Source organism: Colius striatus, chromosome 1, assembly GCF_028858725.1.
Source record: "Colius striatus isolate bColStr4 chromosome 1, bColStr4.1.hap1, whole genome shotgun sequence".
NCBI lineage: Eukaryota > Metazoa > Chordata > Aves > Coliiformes > Coliidae > Colius > Colius striatus.
The window spans coordinates 141,717,031-141,734,802 of record NC_084759.1 but is presented as its reverse complement, the minus strand read 5'-3'; the positions used below and the strand labels follow the sequence as shown (position 1 = coordinate 141,734,802).

Below are 17,772 nucleotides of genomic sequence, written 5' to 3'. Positions count from 1 at the left end.
TGATGTCTTTCACCTGCAGACGTCAGTTAGGCTGCAAAATAGTAATACAGTAATGTACAGCTAAGTACAGGTATTTAAAATGTGAAATCTGTTAGTCCATCCCCTGGTCACAAGTCTATGACTATTCATGTTAGAACAACGGTCACGTGGCTCATTAAATCAAGTACTCTATGTACAGCCCATGTACTGTGGATTTGCTCTGCTATATACTGCAGAAGCTCCAGCATTGTGCTTGTGCTGATAAGAGTTCCTTTCTCAGGTTGCAGCAAAAACCAGCAGCTCCTGTTATGCATAGTAGCAATTGCCATAAACACTACAGACTTGAATGGAAGAGAAATGGAATCAGAGGGATATAATAGTCCCATATTATTTAAATATTGTTTTCTACATTCTCAAACTCCACCAACCTGGTACTTGCAGATTACATTGTTCCTTTGGAATCGACAGGCAGCATTGAGCAGTAGGAAGATCAGAATGTCAATACCTCCATTTTCCTGTCTTCGTCCAAAGTTCAAGCTGTGTTTCTTCAGGAGATGGCAGCAGATGATACGTTCATTGTAAAAGTTGGAGACTCTCCTACAAGACGGAAGAGGGAAAAAATAAGTCCTCATTTCTGTCCAACAGTTACTCAGTTAAATAGAATGATCAAGCCCTTTGTGTTATGATCATGCAGTTGGACCTGAGTAAGATCTTGAGCCTTTTGTGCTCTTTTGATTCAAAATAAGTGCCCTCCAGACAGAAAGGAAGGTGGTACAGTGGAAAGTGAATGAATATTTTTGTTTCCTCTGTTCTTGTTTCATAATTGCAGAACATCAATAGACATTTAATCCTGAGAACAATAAAAGATACAACAGTGAAGTCTCATAAAAATCTTGGCATTTTTACCCCTTTCAGTCTTTCAAACTGAACAGCTTATGTTACAAAGTACCTCAGGAGGTCACCTACTCCAACCTGCTTGAAGCAGGGACCAGGTTGTTTAGGGTTTTGTCCAGTTGACTTTGAAAACTGCTGAGAGATGCCCTTCTAGGAAACTTGGTCTGGTGTCTAACAGTTCTCAAGGTGAAAAAAGTTTTCTTTACGTCAGCTTAGATCATCTTGTGTTTTACTTTATGACCATTGTCACTTTTATCTATTGCAAAGAGATTGGCTTTCCTTTTCTCTGCAAGTCTAAAAGAAGAAACTAAAGAACTGTATAGAGACTTCAGGGATTTAGTTTTTAAGGAGCTAGGTCTGAAATATTCATCTTGCTTTCAGTCATCCAATCTTCTGAAGTCATAAGACTCAAACTGTCCCATGGGAACACAAGTAAATGGGATATAAAGGACATCTCCTGAAAAGGCAATTGGGAAACAAAGTGGGAAGTGTGTCCTCTTCCGCTGTCTCCACTGCTTGTTGCTTGTGCAACATTGGGTCAGAGATTTATTTTGTTTTTCCCCAATTTGTAAGATTGCTTATGGTAAGTAGTATTATATCAGTTTATTGGTTTAATGTCCAAAATTGTGGATCAGGATCATGTCCTGAGTACTTTACAACTCCTATTTTTTCTGATTTAAGAAAACAATGTAGATAGGTGGGAATGGCAGCACACAAAGAAGGCAAGGAATGAAATGATGCAATTGCATATGCTTGCTGTATGTGTAATTGGCATGAATTTTGCATTCTCTTTTGATTTCATTTTTTCTTACTTAAAAATATTACTTTTTCTTGCCATAGTGTGAAAAGGGAAATTAATTTTAAAAAACAATTCTGTGGTACTCTAAAAAAGGGTAAGTTATGAATAACAGCTCAAGCAGCCTTAGCCAGTAATGTAAAGTGTTCAGAAACTTACCTATTTTTTTTCTTTTTTACGTTGCAGAATAGTGTAGTTTTGAGCAGCTGATGAGAAGGCAACAAGTTTTCTACTCAGTGTAAAACTATTACTATTTGAAGTTCCAGCAAAAGGTGGTCTTCCTCTAGTTCTCACTTATTGTCACCCAAAATCAAAGATGATATTAATCCTGGTCTGGAAAGCTTATTTCTTGTGTTGCATTTCTTTTAGATCAAATTCCCTCCTTTTCTTTTGTTTTTGTGCTTGTTTGGGGTTTTTTGTCTGTTTGGTTGGGGGGGGGTTGTTTTTTGACTGTTTAGTGTTTTTATTTTTTACTCTGTGTGTGTGTGTTTTAGGAGCTTAGCTTGGTTATTCTTGGTCTCATTGAGCTCTTGAGAAGCAAGCCTTACAAACTAGTGTACACATAGATGGCATTATAAAATAACTGAACTCCTAACTATTTATGCTAATGAAACACAAACATTTCCTTCAAAACATGTGGAACTAATGAGTAAAGATTTTAGAGTTGTTTATTTCTTCATTTTGCTTGTCTGCATGTTTAAACCAAAATGGGAAGAAATGAAAGGGGAGACATAAATAAACTGTTCTGACTGCATGCTGGAAGGGTAGTTTAAATAACAGTATAACACTTTTCTCAACTTCTAAATCTACAGATTTTCTTTTAGTGAAACTGCAAACATAATTAACATTTTTTTACACTATGTTGATTCAACCCCACCTTACTGTATTATCCCTCAAATCAAAGAATGCTCTCAACTTTGCCTCCTGTCACTTCACATATTTTACTGCTTCTGTTCCACCAAGGTTTTGCTGCAGCTAAGGGAGCTTTGGAGGACACTATTCAGGGAATCACCTGTTATATTCTGCAGTAGTCTTGGAGTTCACAAAAAGTGACAGCCACACAACCATTAAATTAAAGCTATTTGAATAACTGTTGTGTGCATGCCCAAATCCATGCTATCAAAATAGATTAAATTCATATAGTGTCCAGGAACATTTCCTGGATGACTTTAATCCCTCTTCACAGAATCACAGAATCAGAGACTCTTAAGGGTTGGAAGGGACCTCGAATGATCATCTAGTTCAAACCCCCTGCCAGAGCAGGACACTTTGAAACATCTTGTTTCACACTTCTAGAACTTTTGTAATGCTTTAATAATGTCCCGCTAAATGAACCTTGGATGTCCAAGGAGAACAAGTAGTAAAGATGGAACTGTAATAAGACATACTGTTTTAAAGTTGATGATATAGCCAATTCAGATAGGGTCTACATAGCATTTGCTTGTGTATTTTTATGGAAATAAAGAGTCATTTTGGTCAATCTATTGGAACTAATTTTGTTTCAAAGGGCAGTTTGCAAAGAAGGGATTTAGATCACGTGAACGTGAGGTTTAGGTGGTGCTGAGATAACCCTGAACTGACTATAGTCTGTAAGCACGCAATTCTGGAAACTGGAGTTGAAAGTGAACGTTGCTACACGTGGAAGTTGTCTTTAACTTAGTACACATTTGGATGGACCACAAAATCATGGTTGAGCTAAATACAATTACCAGTCATTTTAACGATAGGCAGTGGGAGAACTGCAAGTTGTGGAATAGGTTTTAAGATTACATGAAAGAAAGATGTTGCAGTTGAAACAGAGGCTGATTGCTGGGTGAGTTGTGATTTTCTCCATTTTGGAAAGAAATAATAGTGAAAAAAGCCAGAAAAACACCACAAAGATTGCATTATAACCAGATGCACTTACTAAGCAAATTTAGTCCTTCAATATGGGAAGACTCATTGTTGAAAATAAATTGTTGACATTGTGTGTAAAGTTAGTGTCACATTAACTGACTATACTAACAAATTAACCTAACCACCTTTCTTGCAACTGACACATCAGACCATATATTTTTAGACAATTTTATCTCATTAATGATTATTGTAGATTCTCCAAAATCTGTCCGAATTCTAAATTGGTGTCTTCCTTGAGTTTGTCAATAATTTTCTATGTTGATAAAGCAGACTTAGAAGCTCTGAGACTTTAAATGCCGAAAGAGAAGGAAGGGATTTGGTCTTATAGCCAGCCCCTATATTTATTTAGGGGTTTTTTTTTTGAGCTATATTTTATGACTTTTATACTTGGAATTCATTGTACTAGCTAAATATATTTTACTGCATTGCCTTCTTATTTTGACTTTAGGTAGTTTTCATTGTTTAATAACTAGATTCATGGCGGTTTTCAAATGCCAACATTCTGTAATCCTTCTAGTCACTGTAAAGTCTTCAACAGCTTGCAAAAGTTTACTCTTTAAAGCATTCGACCCTTTAAAAAAGAGTTTGTCTTTATATTTGCCCTAAATCTCAGCTTACATATGGTATTTATTTATGAACAAGGCACAACTACATCTTCCCAAGTATTTCATAGAACTAGATTAGAAGATAGAATGGTAATGTCTTCTCTTGTTGTGTTACCAGTGGCAAGTATCTAAGATAACATTTGGCACAATTCTTTCTTTTTTTTGCCAAAGTGCAGGCTAATTGGGTTAAAAATTCATTTTTCATTGTAGGTCTCCTTGTTAAGTCGTGTCTTTGTTTAGTGGATGATTCTAGACAACTAGCAGTTGTAATTTTGCTTTTTTTCCTCAGTTTTGGTTTTGATTTTTTTTTTTAATTGGCTAATGATAAACTGCTGAGTTTAAATCTCTTTGTATCAGTACATATCCAGTCTAGATAGGTCAAATTATTTCTTATCTAAAATAGAAATACTGCAACACATTTGTTAAGTTCAGGTCTTTTCCTTAAGCTTTTATGTCAGAGTCAACAACTGACCTTTTTCCTTCTTGAGAAACAGAGACTACTTTTGTATTGAAATTCTGCAAAGGTTTTAGATCTTCCTCAGTCTGCTAATTGGCATTGTGGCCATATGTCCATAATGGAAATGGCATAGTGAAAACTCCCACAAGTTCTCTTTATGTCTAGTAAGCATACATGCATTTATATGTTACATGAGATAAATGTCTGTTGTGTTGTGGATTCATACAATACTACATAATCATCATTGAAAGTTAATCACTTATTTACAAAAAGAAATGGTGAGCTCTTTCATTTCTGCAGTTAAAATTATAAAAAGCCACCACTGCTATAACCTATTGAAATCACAGCCAAAGGCTAAGATAGATAGCAAGACGTAAATAAAATCATACTTTCAGATATCCAGGTTACTTCCTAGAAGCTTCTGCAGTCTAGAAAATAAAAACCTACTTAAAAGCTCTGAATTTCATCTGCTTCCTTCTCTTCTGCGTCTAATCCCAGGTTTTTTTCTAATTATTAGCTACTTCCTTACCCAGTTGTCAGTTCTTTAATTCTTTGCCTTTTTGCTTTTAGATCTAAAATTTTCTATTGTTTACCAATATTAGGCCTGGATATGCTTTAGGAGACCATACAAATATCTTGTCATTAACCTTCTAACTTTTCGTAGTTGTATGTTGTTGACATTTGAATGTAAATATAAAAGCTAATGTCTGAAATTTCAAAGCCAAGTAACCATTCCTATTCATTTCAACACGAAAAATACATCTGTTTTCCAAATTGGCTTTGAAAATCAATCTTTCTGACTGAATAACATTTCAAAAGTTCCTGTGCATAGGGCACTGTTCCAGATTTGAAAAAATTAAATCACCTAGAAATCCTGATCACCAACCTTCCTTTTCTCTTCCATCCCAGATTTCTTTTTTCTTGAGAAAATCTTCAATGTTCTATCTAGTTGATAGTTTTAAAAGTTCTGCAGTTTGCTGAGCACACTTTGAGTAGCTTCAGATAGGGCTACCAATTGCTTTCATTCCAATTAAAATTAAGCCATGACAATGAAAGTCAATAAAGAACATTTTTAGAAATTCATCCTCATAGATGTGAACACTAACAACTTTTTAGTAACAATTAGGAAGTTCAACTGGAGAGGGTAATACTCACATTTTAGATTATATGTAGTTCAGAACTAAAAAAAACCCAACAACTTTGAGAACAATTCTAAACAGAGTAGTCCTGAAACATGAGACAAATACGTTGCAGTCATGTAACACCATCAAATACCCAATGTTTCTGTTATATGGTGAATGGACCAATAATGCAGTGTTGTCAGAAATGACAGAAGTTGTTAAGTGTTATTCATGCAAAATGATTCTTTTCGTGTACCCAGGACTGATCAAGTTATTGCTTTAGGTTTGAATGCTCTGAAGGACATAAACACCAGATAGAAAGCAGAATTATTGACATGTTAGCCTTTGAAAAAAAGGAGGTCAAAGTCTTCATGGAAAGATTGCGCTATGTTTAGATCCCGTTTATTTAAGTCAGTGACAAAAAACCAAAAAGGAAATCCCATCGTTTTTCCTTGCAAGGTAATGCTGATTCTTTTGGGAAGCCTTCTCTGTTGGCGGAGGTGCAAAACCTTAAATCTGTAGGGGGAAAAATACCTTTCAGAAAAATAATAAAGAGATTTGGCACTGTTTCTCCGAGCTGGCCCTGGAAAGAATCACATTTGTATTGAGAGCCTTTAATACTATTTCTGGGGGTAAATATATTTTTTCCACTTTTAAATAATTTACTTTCTTATTTTATAGCAGAAAGCATTACTGCCAAAATAGTGTGAACATAATCTACTGCAATTAAATAGCTCTATAACTTATGCTGTAGGTCCAATGCAAACCCTAGCTTACTTTAAAAAGTACAGAGACTACTTAAAAGAGCATTTAAAATAATTTTATAAGTTATAAAAATAGCTCAATGCAGAGTGATTGTATGCTTTTGTCTGTTTTCATCCTGTTTCATTGTATCTCCATCTTTAAATACAGCATGACAATAACTCTTCTTTATTGAATCTTGGAGATGTTTTCCTGTGCAACCGATTCAGGCGATTTCTGCTCTGAAGGTGGTTGTACATTCTGATACTGGATTTTGAAGAAACTGTTGTGCCCAGTGTATTTTATACATGGCTGAGTAAGAGGGAAGGAGTACTACATTGTACACAGAACAAAAAACTCCTCACACACAAAATGGACTGTTGCATGTTCATATTATTATGCACCCTACAAATCATCCTGAACACTTTGTAACTTTAAATAGCTGTTTCTCAAAAATCTCTGTTTTGATGTTTTATGGGGACGTCATTACTGTTGTTCTCAGAGCAAATGGAGAAAATTTTTCTCCTTGTAGCATTCCTGTGGGTTAGAAAACTAGTGTATCCACTTTAGAGCTGGTCTAAGGCTGAACATACATCAAATCATTTGTTCAACCTATAGTCATCCACTTCAAGGAATTCTACAAGCATGAATCCAGCCTGGTGCGAGATACTCTTGTGTCTAATCATTACACTGCCCATCTTACCTCTAAATCTGATGACTGCCATATCAGGCAGGTCCTAAGAACTTTCTAATTGTATTTGTATTGAAATAATAGTTTCTCCAAGGTTTTAAGATCTTTCTCTCACTTGTGTACTCATCTTTAGGGTGCAGGTGTGGGGATCTAACTCTGAAGAAGGCCTTCAAGCTTTTCAGAGCAAGCCTTCTAATTTGCTTAGGCCATGGGCTGTGCTTTTAGAGTACTGGCCCAGAACATTCCTGATCTGAGAGCTCAGGATTCAGAAGCCATGTAGAGAAGGGCTGTTGTCCTCCCTGAAGTCTCTAAGCTGCTGCTCTGGAATTCCTAGTAAATTCCCTTCTCCACCACTGTTTATGAAAAAAGGAAAGAAAGTGTAAAAAATGTAAAGAAACAAGTTTTAGGCCAATTGAATTTTCCTAGTTTCTGTGGAGGGCAACACCTCAAGTTCTCTTCCAAAAGAATTATTCTAAAAACTGAATTTCAGTAATCACATTTATGAAGAACAAAATCTTACAAGCACCTTTAATTCAAATGTCACCTCTTTCTTTACCAAACCTGTTTTCATGGACTAGATCTTCTTAGCATACTTTGAGAGTACAATTGCTTTAGAGGAAGATGTGATGTTTACTCTTATGTCACCTGATTCACCTTCATTAGTAGAATCTTTCCATCTCAATCCTACAATCAGTTTCTTTCAACTTCACTGTATAGCAAATTATTTCCATCAGAACTGCTGAGTCAGGAAACCCCCAGTTATGGTAGAATTGTGTTTATGCTAAAGAAATTAATGCCAGCTAATATTCTTGTTTCTTGTTCTATTTTTCTTCTGTATTTGATTTTGGTAATTGGCCTAACTTGTGTCCCACTGTGGGAGCTTGGCAGAGAGAGAGGGATAAAGAATGAAGAAAAAGATTTGTAGGTGGCAGGGACAGCTTGTGTATGTGGCTGCATATATATGTGAGCTGGCATAAAGCAGGACTATGTGGATATTTACTGCTTAACTAATATGGTATAGAACTCCTTAGCTAGCTGAGAATGTGAACCAAGAAAAGTAGGGAAAATATTTTCAGGTGTTTGATTTCTGTATAAGAGTGATCAGCATGCACTTATTTATTTTCCCAGAGATTATGTCCATGCAAAGGTAAAACATGGAACTCTTTCTTGACTCATGGCTGAAAAAAAAAGGAGTTAGAACCATCCAAAATGGCAAGGATTTGTGGTCAAGAGGAGAAAAAGGAAATATACATTTACACAACAAATGTTGGCAGTGAAAGATTTACAGTTCAGTCCTATTTAGAATGGTGAAGGAAGGACCTCTTTTTTAAGGAAAAGGCAACTCAAATTGAAAATGAAAACTAATATATCGCTGTTCCACCTCCAGCTGTGATCTTGCCTGATCTGGTAAGCTAAACAGGATAAGTGCATGTGACATTATTAGAGAAAAACTAGGCAATAGAGGACAGAGTATTTTAATTGCTTAGATGAACTCTTCCTACTGAGTCAGAAATAAAGCTGCATCTCTACATGCTGTCAATGGCAATATGTTGTTGGTGAAGTATCCTTTGACTTAGTGTCTAACAGAAGTTATGATGATCTGTGCTTATTAGGAACTAAAATGACCTTTTTTTAGGACAAATGCTTTGGCTGCATCCAGTTTTTGGTAAGTGCTGTTTTTTCTTGTAGTTACGTGGATGTGTTCTTGTTTCTTTGCCTACATCTGTTTTGTGGTGTTGTTTTCCATTATATTTTGACTTCCATTCGAGAGACAGCTCATTGAAAGTGGTGGGGGGAAAGTCTCAATATTTGACAGACCCCTCTGAAATCCACTTCTAGGGATGGAACTAAGTTTGTTCAAAAGTAATTCCTTTCTAGGGGTATTACCAACTTTAAAGCACTGTGTTTTTTTCTAGTTGAAATGGAAACCCACGTGAAAGAAACCACAGTGTTTTAAGTTCCACAAATAGTATTGCATCCATGTGATGTTAAATGGATACCGTTATCATGGGAATTTGCAGCCATGGGTTTGCAAGCAGGACAAGGGGATCCTGGACATTTGTCCCTGTGTACGGTGGAGTGGTTTAGTTTCTCAGGTTGTGGTAGTTTCTGCAGTGGTTCCTGAGGGGTGTTTTTAAACTCTTCATCTCTTGTTTAACATGGCAGCTCAGAGAGTCCAGACACATTTCAGATGTACTGCATTCAGTTCACATTTCGTTTTAAAGAAGTCATTTTTGCTCTCTGCGGAGGCTTCAATTATGGAGGGCCAAATGACAGGCATAATTAAGGCAAGTGGTGGGATACCAGCGGAGCACTTTGGCGTTTCCACCAAGGATTTTGCAAATCCTAGCTTGATTAATCTGTTTAAACATCTGTGCAGCCTCTCGTCTGTGCAATTTATCCCTGGGTATCTCTTTCCCTTCCGCTGCCTGCCTACCCTGCCTCTGTCTGTCTGCTCGTAACGGATCAAACGCAGCCCCTTCTGCCGTTTCGTTAAGCGCTTGCACACGGTGCCGCCCGTAACGCTCCAGCAGCCGATGCCGTTCTCCTTGCAATGCAGCTCACAGTCGCTTTCCGTAGGGGAACCGCAAGGCAGAGCCCACAATATTGAGAAACCGGATCGAAGCGGGGTCGGGGGCCGGCGGCGCCGGCTGCCGCGGGGTGCTGAGCGCGGGCGGGCGGGCGGCGAGCGCGGCGCTGTGCCACCGTGCCGCCCTCCGGCCCGACCCGACCCGGCCCGGCACGGCACGGCACGGCACGGCACGGCACGGCACGGCCCGGCACAGCCCCGCCGCCGCTCCCCTCGCCTTGTCCCCCCACTTCTGCCGGCAGCCGGCTCCAGCTCGCCTCCTTGACGTCATGTCTGTAGCAAGGCTTCGGCAGGCGCAGTGAAGGCAGGCAGCGTGTTAAACTTTCAGATCAAGTCCGGCGGCTCCTCACGCCGTGCGCGGGGGGCTGCGTGCAGCCGCCGCAGCTGGAACATCTGGAAGCGTTCAGTGTGTCTGTCTGCTGGCGAGAGGGAGAGAGCGGGGAGCGAGCGCGCTGAGGGAGGGGAGGGAGTAAGGGGCTGGGACTGTGCTCTCTTCCTCTGCAGAAACAGCTCCCTGCCAACACAACGCGCTCAGAATGGCTTTGAAGAGGAGGAGCAGCAGCGTTTGAACATCTCTCTCTCTCTCTTTTTTTTTTTTTCCTCCTCCTTTTTTTACTCTTGTAGTTGGTGGATTTTAAAAAGACATTTAACCCTCTGAGGTTTGTCCTGGATGCTTTTGCTTTTCCCTCTCCCCCAGCCCCCCCCCGCCCCTCTCTCTCATTTCCCCCCTTCCTGTTCTTTTTTATGGTTTAACAGCCAGAGGTGCTGTGCTAAATTCTTGGAAGGGGCCCGGATGTACTGAGGATGCATTGCAATTTCACTAAAGGAGGCAGTAGTGGAAAGGATCAGTTTTTGGTGTTTGATGCAATAATGGGAATCAGGTAATAATAAAAGGGGAAATTCTGCAGCTCCATTTTTCTTCTTGATTTTTACCAAGCCGATTTTCGGAGGGATTAATCTGGACTCGTTTTAAATGGTCAATGAAAACAAGAGGATGTACATTCCAGAAGAAAACCATCAAGGTAAGCCCGAGATTCACCTTCGAGGATCGAGCAACCATTCCCTCCCCTCCCTTTTGTCCGTAGTGTCTCGATTCGGTTCAGCCGCTGCCGCCGCTGCCACAGCCAGCGGCCGGCGGAGGGGCCGGGGCAGAGGACAGCGTTTGCCACCAGTTTCCATGCGGAGCACACAGCTCCCCTGAGCCGGGTATGCTGCAAGGCGACCCCCGCAGCCCCTCGAGGAAACCCTGGGCAAAGAAAAGTTGGTTTAAGTCGCCGTCGTTGCCTCCTGAGGCAGAGGGGCGAGGAGGGGCGGCCGGCGCAGGGGCTGCGCGCTGTGGCCGGGGGCTAAGGGAAGCCTCGGAGCAGCCCGCCCACCCATGTCAGAGGAAGAATAACTCGTAGTGCGGCCTGAATGAGGGGATCTTTCCCCATTAATGTCGTCCCGGTCCTCCTAACCCTCATCTGGGCACGGCTTCTTTAGGCACAGGGAGAGGAGCCCTTCCCTTCTCTTACGCTATTTCTAATCTCTCACACGAAAGGGGAGGGGAAGGGGGAATTTTCTATTTACACACATATACACCATACACGCGCACATACTGAGAATATAAGGGGCACTGGGGAGTGCCTGTATTAAAATTAAAGTTGGGTTTTACTTGGGGCACTGATTTCTCTCCGAGCTTCTCTCAGAATCGCCTGCATCATGGATACCAACCCGTGCTGCTGCTGCTCCTTGGCATTAGCAAATGTCCCCCGCTTATTCCCCGTAGTAAAACTTTGTCCAAACTCCAGAAGCCTCCCCCCTCCCCCGCCCAACCCCGATCTGCCGTTCCTGAAGTTATTTTTATCCTGTTACCTGCATGTTGTCACCCCCTCCCCTGCCTACCAACCCTGGCTGCACACACACGGTGGTGTTGCACAGCAGACAGAGCCATTTCCTTCCCCCGGTGTGAGCGGGCTGCCTCTCTCCCCCCAGCTGAAGCCCCCAGCCCCGGCAAACTTCTACCTCATCTGCCTCCCTGGCCCCTTCATCCCCCGTCTTGCCTCGCAGGGCAGCCCCTCACTTGGCCGGGGCCATTCTGCCTGCCTGAAAACGTACCCCCACCCGCTGTGGTTGAACACCTGCTCTGTGTACCAGGGGAGGGAAGAGGGGCAGCGGCCTGATGAGAGCCCCCATCACTGGTGAGCTCCTCAGGTACCTCCTACCCCTCAGCCCCCTGCAGGGGTGGCTGAGAATGAAGCTGGGGAGGTGCATCGGCACTGTGGCAGCCCTTCATGGTAGCAAGACAGTGGATTTCAGAGATAACCACCCTCCTGATTAAATACAGATTAAAAGGTTGAAAAGCCCCAACCCCAGCACCCCCCACCTCTCACCACAGCCACTCTATCGAAATGAGGTGGGAGGGGAAAAGGAAGCAGCCCCTGATCCAGAGTGCTCCTTCCAAGTGGGAGCAAGTCCGCAGCACATACATTGAGCTGGCATAATTGGGCTGCTCTTCCTGGACCAGAGCTAATAAAGTGGACGAAGAGCTCAGCCTCCATAGCAATATGCCAACACTATGGCAACCTAAATCCAGCTCCCTCCTTATCAGCTGCAGTGATTATATAATTGGAGGAACAGTTTTGCATCTGTCTCTTGATGCGGATTGTCATTACTCCCAGGTGAAAGAGCAACTTCTAAAGCAAACAGAAAATTAGCCAGGTGGAAGGAAGTTCTGTTCCCTGGTAGTACTCGGGCTGCCATTTATTTACAATTTATTTTGTGCAAACAGCACCTGAAAGGTTAAATTGATCAGTAGTCAAGAAAACCTAGTGGCAAGGAGATGGGAGCAAGCCAATCACAATGTGGAATGGAATAATTCAAGTAACCACAAATTGCCAGTTGCAAAGTAGAGATAAAAAAGACGAGTAGAAGGCAAAGCTAGATCTGGGTTCCTGGTCTGCTCCTTGCTTATGAGAGGAAAGATTCATTTGGATAAGTCTTTACTCTTGCATCCTTCTCAGTTGCTGGTAGCAAGGTGAACGTTCCAGGTACTACCAATGCAATACACATTTTTATGTCTGTTTTTGGAACATGGATGACATGACTAGGCCTCTGCTGTTAGCTGATTCCAGCACATGTCTCTTCTCAGCCCCTTACTAGCCTACCTGAACAGCTTTGTGCTTGGGAGCATGGGCCGCAGGGGAGCTGGTGTAATAGTAGCTTATTTAAAGAAATAAAGAGTGCTAGAGGTTGTTAATTGAATTGTGATGACTGTGGGGAACTGGAATCGTGTTTGAAGATACTTTGTTAACTTCTTCACTGCTAATTTGGGTAGGTTTGTAATACACTCATTTTATGCTTTTGAATGTGACTTTGTACACTGAAAATCTTTCAGTCTAAAGTAAGAATTTCCTCAGTTTTTTGGGTGTTAAAATAGAAGTCTACTGTGTTTTTAATGCAGTCTCCTGTTGCAAAAAGAAAGAAGAGCAGATAGTACTTGTTAATACTGAGACACTTTTTTCCTTTTTGCCATACAATGGAATGTATTTTTATAACAATTAATTATTCATTACTGCCATAGAACACGAGTTTATCTAGAAAACTTTAAAAACCCACCCAACGAGCCCCAGGAAAAAGCTTTTAAAACTAACTACATCACATTTAATGCACATGTGGGACTGGATGGCATCCTAGATGGGCACCTTTAATGTATTCCCTCATAATATTTTGAAAACTTGCTCTCATAATATAAAATGGAAAATCAGTTTGCAAACCCACATTTTACAGCCCTCTCAAGGGAGGGACCAGAATGAGTCAATCTGGCCTCTAGTGTCTGAGTTTGGATTTCAAACCTAATTTAAAGATCTAGTGAAATTTCACTGCTTGCTATTCTGGCATTGGGTGGGATCTTTCCTAGTGAGATTTGATGACAGACAAGGAGATGGAACAAACCTAGTAGTTTTGCTGTGTTTTCCAGTTTCAGGGATTAGGCTGGGAAGTAGGAGTGGGAGGGAGAACAGGCGGGGGTCCCGGTGGTGCCTCTCCCAGAAGGTGGCACTACAGGGCTGCAGAGCCTGAGTCGTGGCGACGTTCCAGAGGGGTTTGGCAGAAGACACTTTGAGGTCTGCTTCACTCATTCCCTGCTTTTCAGGAGGAAAGGCCAGATGTAGCACTGATAGATACGTATCTATCCCGGAATAGATTTCATTAGGATTGAAGAGCCCCTGGTAGGTCATTTATTCCATATAGTAATGATCCTTTGAGTGAAAAGCCATTTCTGAGATCATGTCTGAACTACCCTTCCTTCAATTTCAGATAATACCTTTGGGCTTTGTCCTTATTGTATATTTTGGACAGTTTTCTACCTGCTGCTTGTAAAAAAGAACCCCCTTAGGTATCTGTCAACCATAATTAGGTCTTCCTGCAACCTCCTTTCCTAACCTGCCCATATTCTGTTCTTGAAATCTTTCCCTGTAAGAGACTCTTTTCATAGCCCTTGTATCTTTTGTATCTGTTAAATTAGGAACTAATTACTATATCCTTTATTTCTCAGAAGCCTATTGATAGTGAGAGGGTCAAGTCACAAGCATAGTCCCTAGTGCATTTTCTGACCTGAAATGAGGGTCAAATCCACAAATATTGCCCTTCACTTTGCAGGTATAAATACAGAGATGATTGTGTATATGTCACAGCTGATTTCAGTTGAAGGGTTGAAATCTGTCTCATGCTGTGCTACAAAACAAAACCATTGGAGATATGGACTAGAATTTATTAGATGTTTGCTTTAATTTTATGCTCTTTTTTTCAAAATGCCAGTTTTAGTTCCTGTATGTTTTTTGAGCAATGTTTTTCCATGTAAGAGCTCTTTCTGTGGTGACAAAGAGACCAGATTAGCAAACTGAGTCTTGGTTTTTAGTATTTGTTTTTTGTGTTCTCATTTCATTGTAAGGGTTTGACACAGTAGGCATTAGTTGTGAGGCATAAAGAATACCTCTAAATGGTTTGAAACAGCTTATCTTCAGTATTTTTTGGGGAAAAAAAAATCTGAATCACTATTTTAAAATGCAGCACTAAAATTTCAGCCCCAACTGATTTAACAATAAATGCTCGTATTTACAAAGTAGGGTATTCTGCCTCAAACAACTTGCAACATTTGGAAAGTATGAAGTGTTTAATTCAAAATAACATGAAATAACAGTGTAGTATTAAAATATTTAATATAATATTATGTAACAGTACTTAAACATTTTGCATGATACAGTGCACTGCATTTACTTGTGAAAGTTGACAGTAGAGTCTTCAGAGAAGTATTTAAGTGCTTTCAACTGTTTTCTCTCCTTAAAAGGAGCATATAAGTGTCCTGCTAAAGGCATGGACAAGAAAGCAAATTTTCTTTGGAATAATTTTCAGTTATAGAGAACAATTTGGGTTAGGTCCTCATCAATGCTCCTGCTGACCTGTTCTTCCTGAAGTGTGTTAGTTTATGCCGTCACAGACACTTAATTGTGAAGACCTTGCTGTTGTGCTCTCTGCAACCACCTTATGACACCTTTATGAACCCACTCTTGGTTGCATCTCTGCTTTGCAAGCATGTAGGGTTTTGTGTTACATCTGTGTAATTCGGTGTAGCAGATGTGACACACCCTTGCCACGTGGAATTAATTTATCCTACCAAGGTATTTACTTTGAATTATTTCTCCTTATATTTTTGTTTTGTTTTCTCAAGATGCTTTAGAGAACCTGTCATATAACTGAAATATTACCAGGCATGCTTAGATTTGGCCCACTTTATTTCAATTTTGTGGAAAGTGGATCTACATCCATGGTTAAAATAGGACTCATCTGATTGGCAAATGCTTTAAAATTTACCATTTTTGAGTGTGTGTGAATTGTCACGTGGCATTTGGACTTGTTAGGATCTGTGTTGTTTAACCCTATCTGGGAATTAATTCAAGGAACAGACTCACTGTAGTTCCGGAACAGCAAATACAAGATCTCTTCTGAACAAATGTGTTCTCTAAATTTATTGTCTATCAACCAACATAACAGATGTGACTATGAGCAGTAAAAGTCACTCTTAAATTATTGAAAACAACAAATCAGATCAACACTGAAGAAAGCTTTTACCCATGGCAGATATACGCTTTACAAAACGTAATGTTATTAAATTGTTGAATTGCCTATCTTTTTTCTTTTTAACATGGTAGACAAACCCAATATATTTTTTGAGTCAGTCATTTATCTGAAATACTTAATGTAACTAGTGAGGATGTGATGAATTTTAGAGAAAGTATATTATTAAAACATTTATTACTGGATTTCAGCATCGTTAATTTTAAGAAAAGATAATATTAAGCATTCAGACATATAGGTTGCCACTGAATAGTTTTCCTTTCAACATAATTTATTACCTAACAGAAATTTGGCATTTTTTTTCCTTGTAATTTTACCAATGGATTTTTTTTAAAAAAATCACCACTTTTAGATATTTTTTAGTTTATTGGAATAAAAGCATCATTGTGCATCTAAGCTACTTGAGGATTTTTTTCCTTATCCTTCTTTTTTTTTCTTAGCAGAGAGGAAGTCACAGTCATACTTCTGTACAGAGAACATGGTGATGGATTTACAGTGCTTTCTACCAGAGTGCAGGTGTAGTTCTAGGTGGTAGAGTGGTCTTGCTGGGAGGTCTGAAATACAGGGATGAAGTTATATGGGTACCTGTGGCTGTATCAAGGCTGTTGTGGATTAAATCAATGTGTAGTTGATAGGATATAGAAATCTTTGTCTGAAAGAGTCCTTGAAAGAGTTTCTGTCTGTTTCTATGGATGGAACATACTGTTGAGAATGATATAAATTTCATTGAGAACTTGAGAAGCATTCAGAATAGCCCTTTTTTCACCTTTAAGCGTCACAGATGTCTCTGTACTGTGTATAGAGACTTCCAGAGCAAAAGACCTTGCTGAATTTCTCCCAAAAACCTAAATACGACATCAGAAATTGTATTATATAAGATTAGAGATTGTATGGTCTGATTGTTGAATTTGACAACCCATGAGAAGTGGTGGGAAAATAATCAACCAGTCCCCCCAAAAAGATTAATATCTATATCATAGAAGGTGACAGAGTATTTGATGGAATCACATTTTTGTCTTTATTTTGTCATATTAGCAGTTGTCCAGACAGCTGTGAGATTATTAGCATGGTTCATCCTCAGGAGAAGCTTAGATTAAGGGGAATCCACCGATGATGGCTTTGCAGTTGATCTGCTCTGTATGTCACCTTCCCAGGCATCTTTACGAGACAGGATAGTTCTGGGAGACACTGCTGCCACTGGTAAGCATTTCAATGTGCAGAATTCTGTTTCTAAGGAGCAGAGATTAATTAAAATCCTAATGTAGAATGCAAGAGACTTGCAGAGGCCAGGTAGCTCAACTCTTTACTCAAAACAGATCTAATTAGATGAGGTTGCTCAGGGTCACATCTAGTCAGATCTTGACTGTCTCTGAGGGCAGAACTCACTGGTCAGCCTCTTTCAGTATTTAACTACCATCATTGTAAAAAGCAGAGACCCCGACACATTTTTCTAGCATCTACTCTGTATATTTTAAACTTGTATATTTAAAGATGGAGAGCTATTTTACCTATGTTAGCCAATAGCTAAATTGTAACCACTTTTCTGTGTTTAATCAGATGTAGTGACTATTTCTTGAGACTCTGAGATGGAGGACTTGAGGGACTTTTATCTAAATGTATCACTTCAGTTTCAGAGTAGTTTGTTTGGTGTTTTGGAAATCTTATCATAGCTTATAGGTGAGATGAGACATGCTCGGAGTCTCAGTTGCTCTGAGACACACTGCGTTTGTACGTGGGTTGTTTTCCTGCACCGTGCTAAAATAGCTTTCATGCAGAATTGTGGCTAGGGATAGAGATCAGCACGTATAATGATGAGGCATTAGCAATCTGCGCAGCTCACTTTAATGTTCCAATACATGTTAACATATCAGGTCAATAGATGAATCTT

The 17,772-nt window shown here is 40.0% G+C and overlaps 1 protein-coding gene across 3 annotated transcripts in view; it reads left to right on the top strand.

The window, feature by feature from the left end:
- Positions 1-17,772, top strand: part of CACNA1C (calcium voltage-gated channel subunit alpha1 C) — a 486,392-nt gene that overhangs the window by 36,122 nt on the left and 432,498 nt on the right. The window contains exon 1 of one of the 3 annotated variants that reach the window (XM_062009919.1): positions 10,675-10,792. The exons of the other annotated variants lie outside the window; for them this stretch is intronic. Coding sequence (XP_061865903.1) covers positions 10,744-10,792 — 49 coding nt within the window. The 5' untranslated portion in view covers positions 10,675-10,743. Of the gene's footprint in view, positions 1-10,674; positions 10,793-17,772 lie in introns of those variants that run through there. 3 annotated transcript variants of the gene reach the window in all.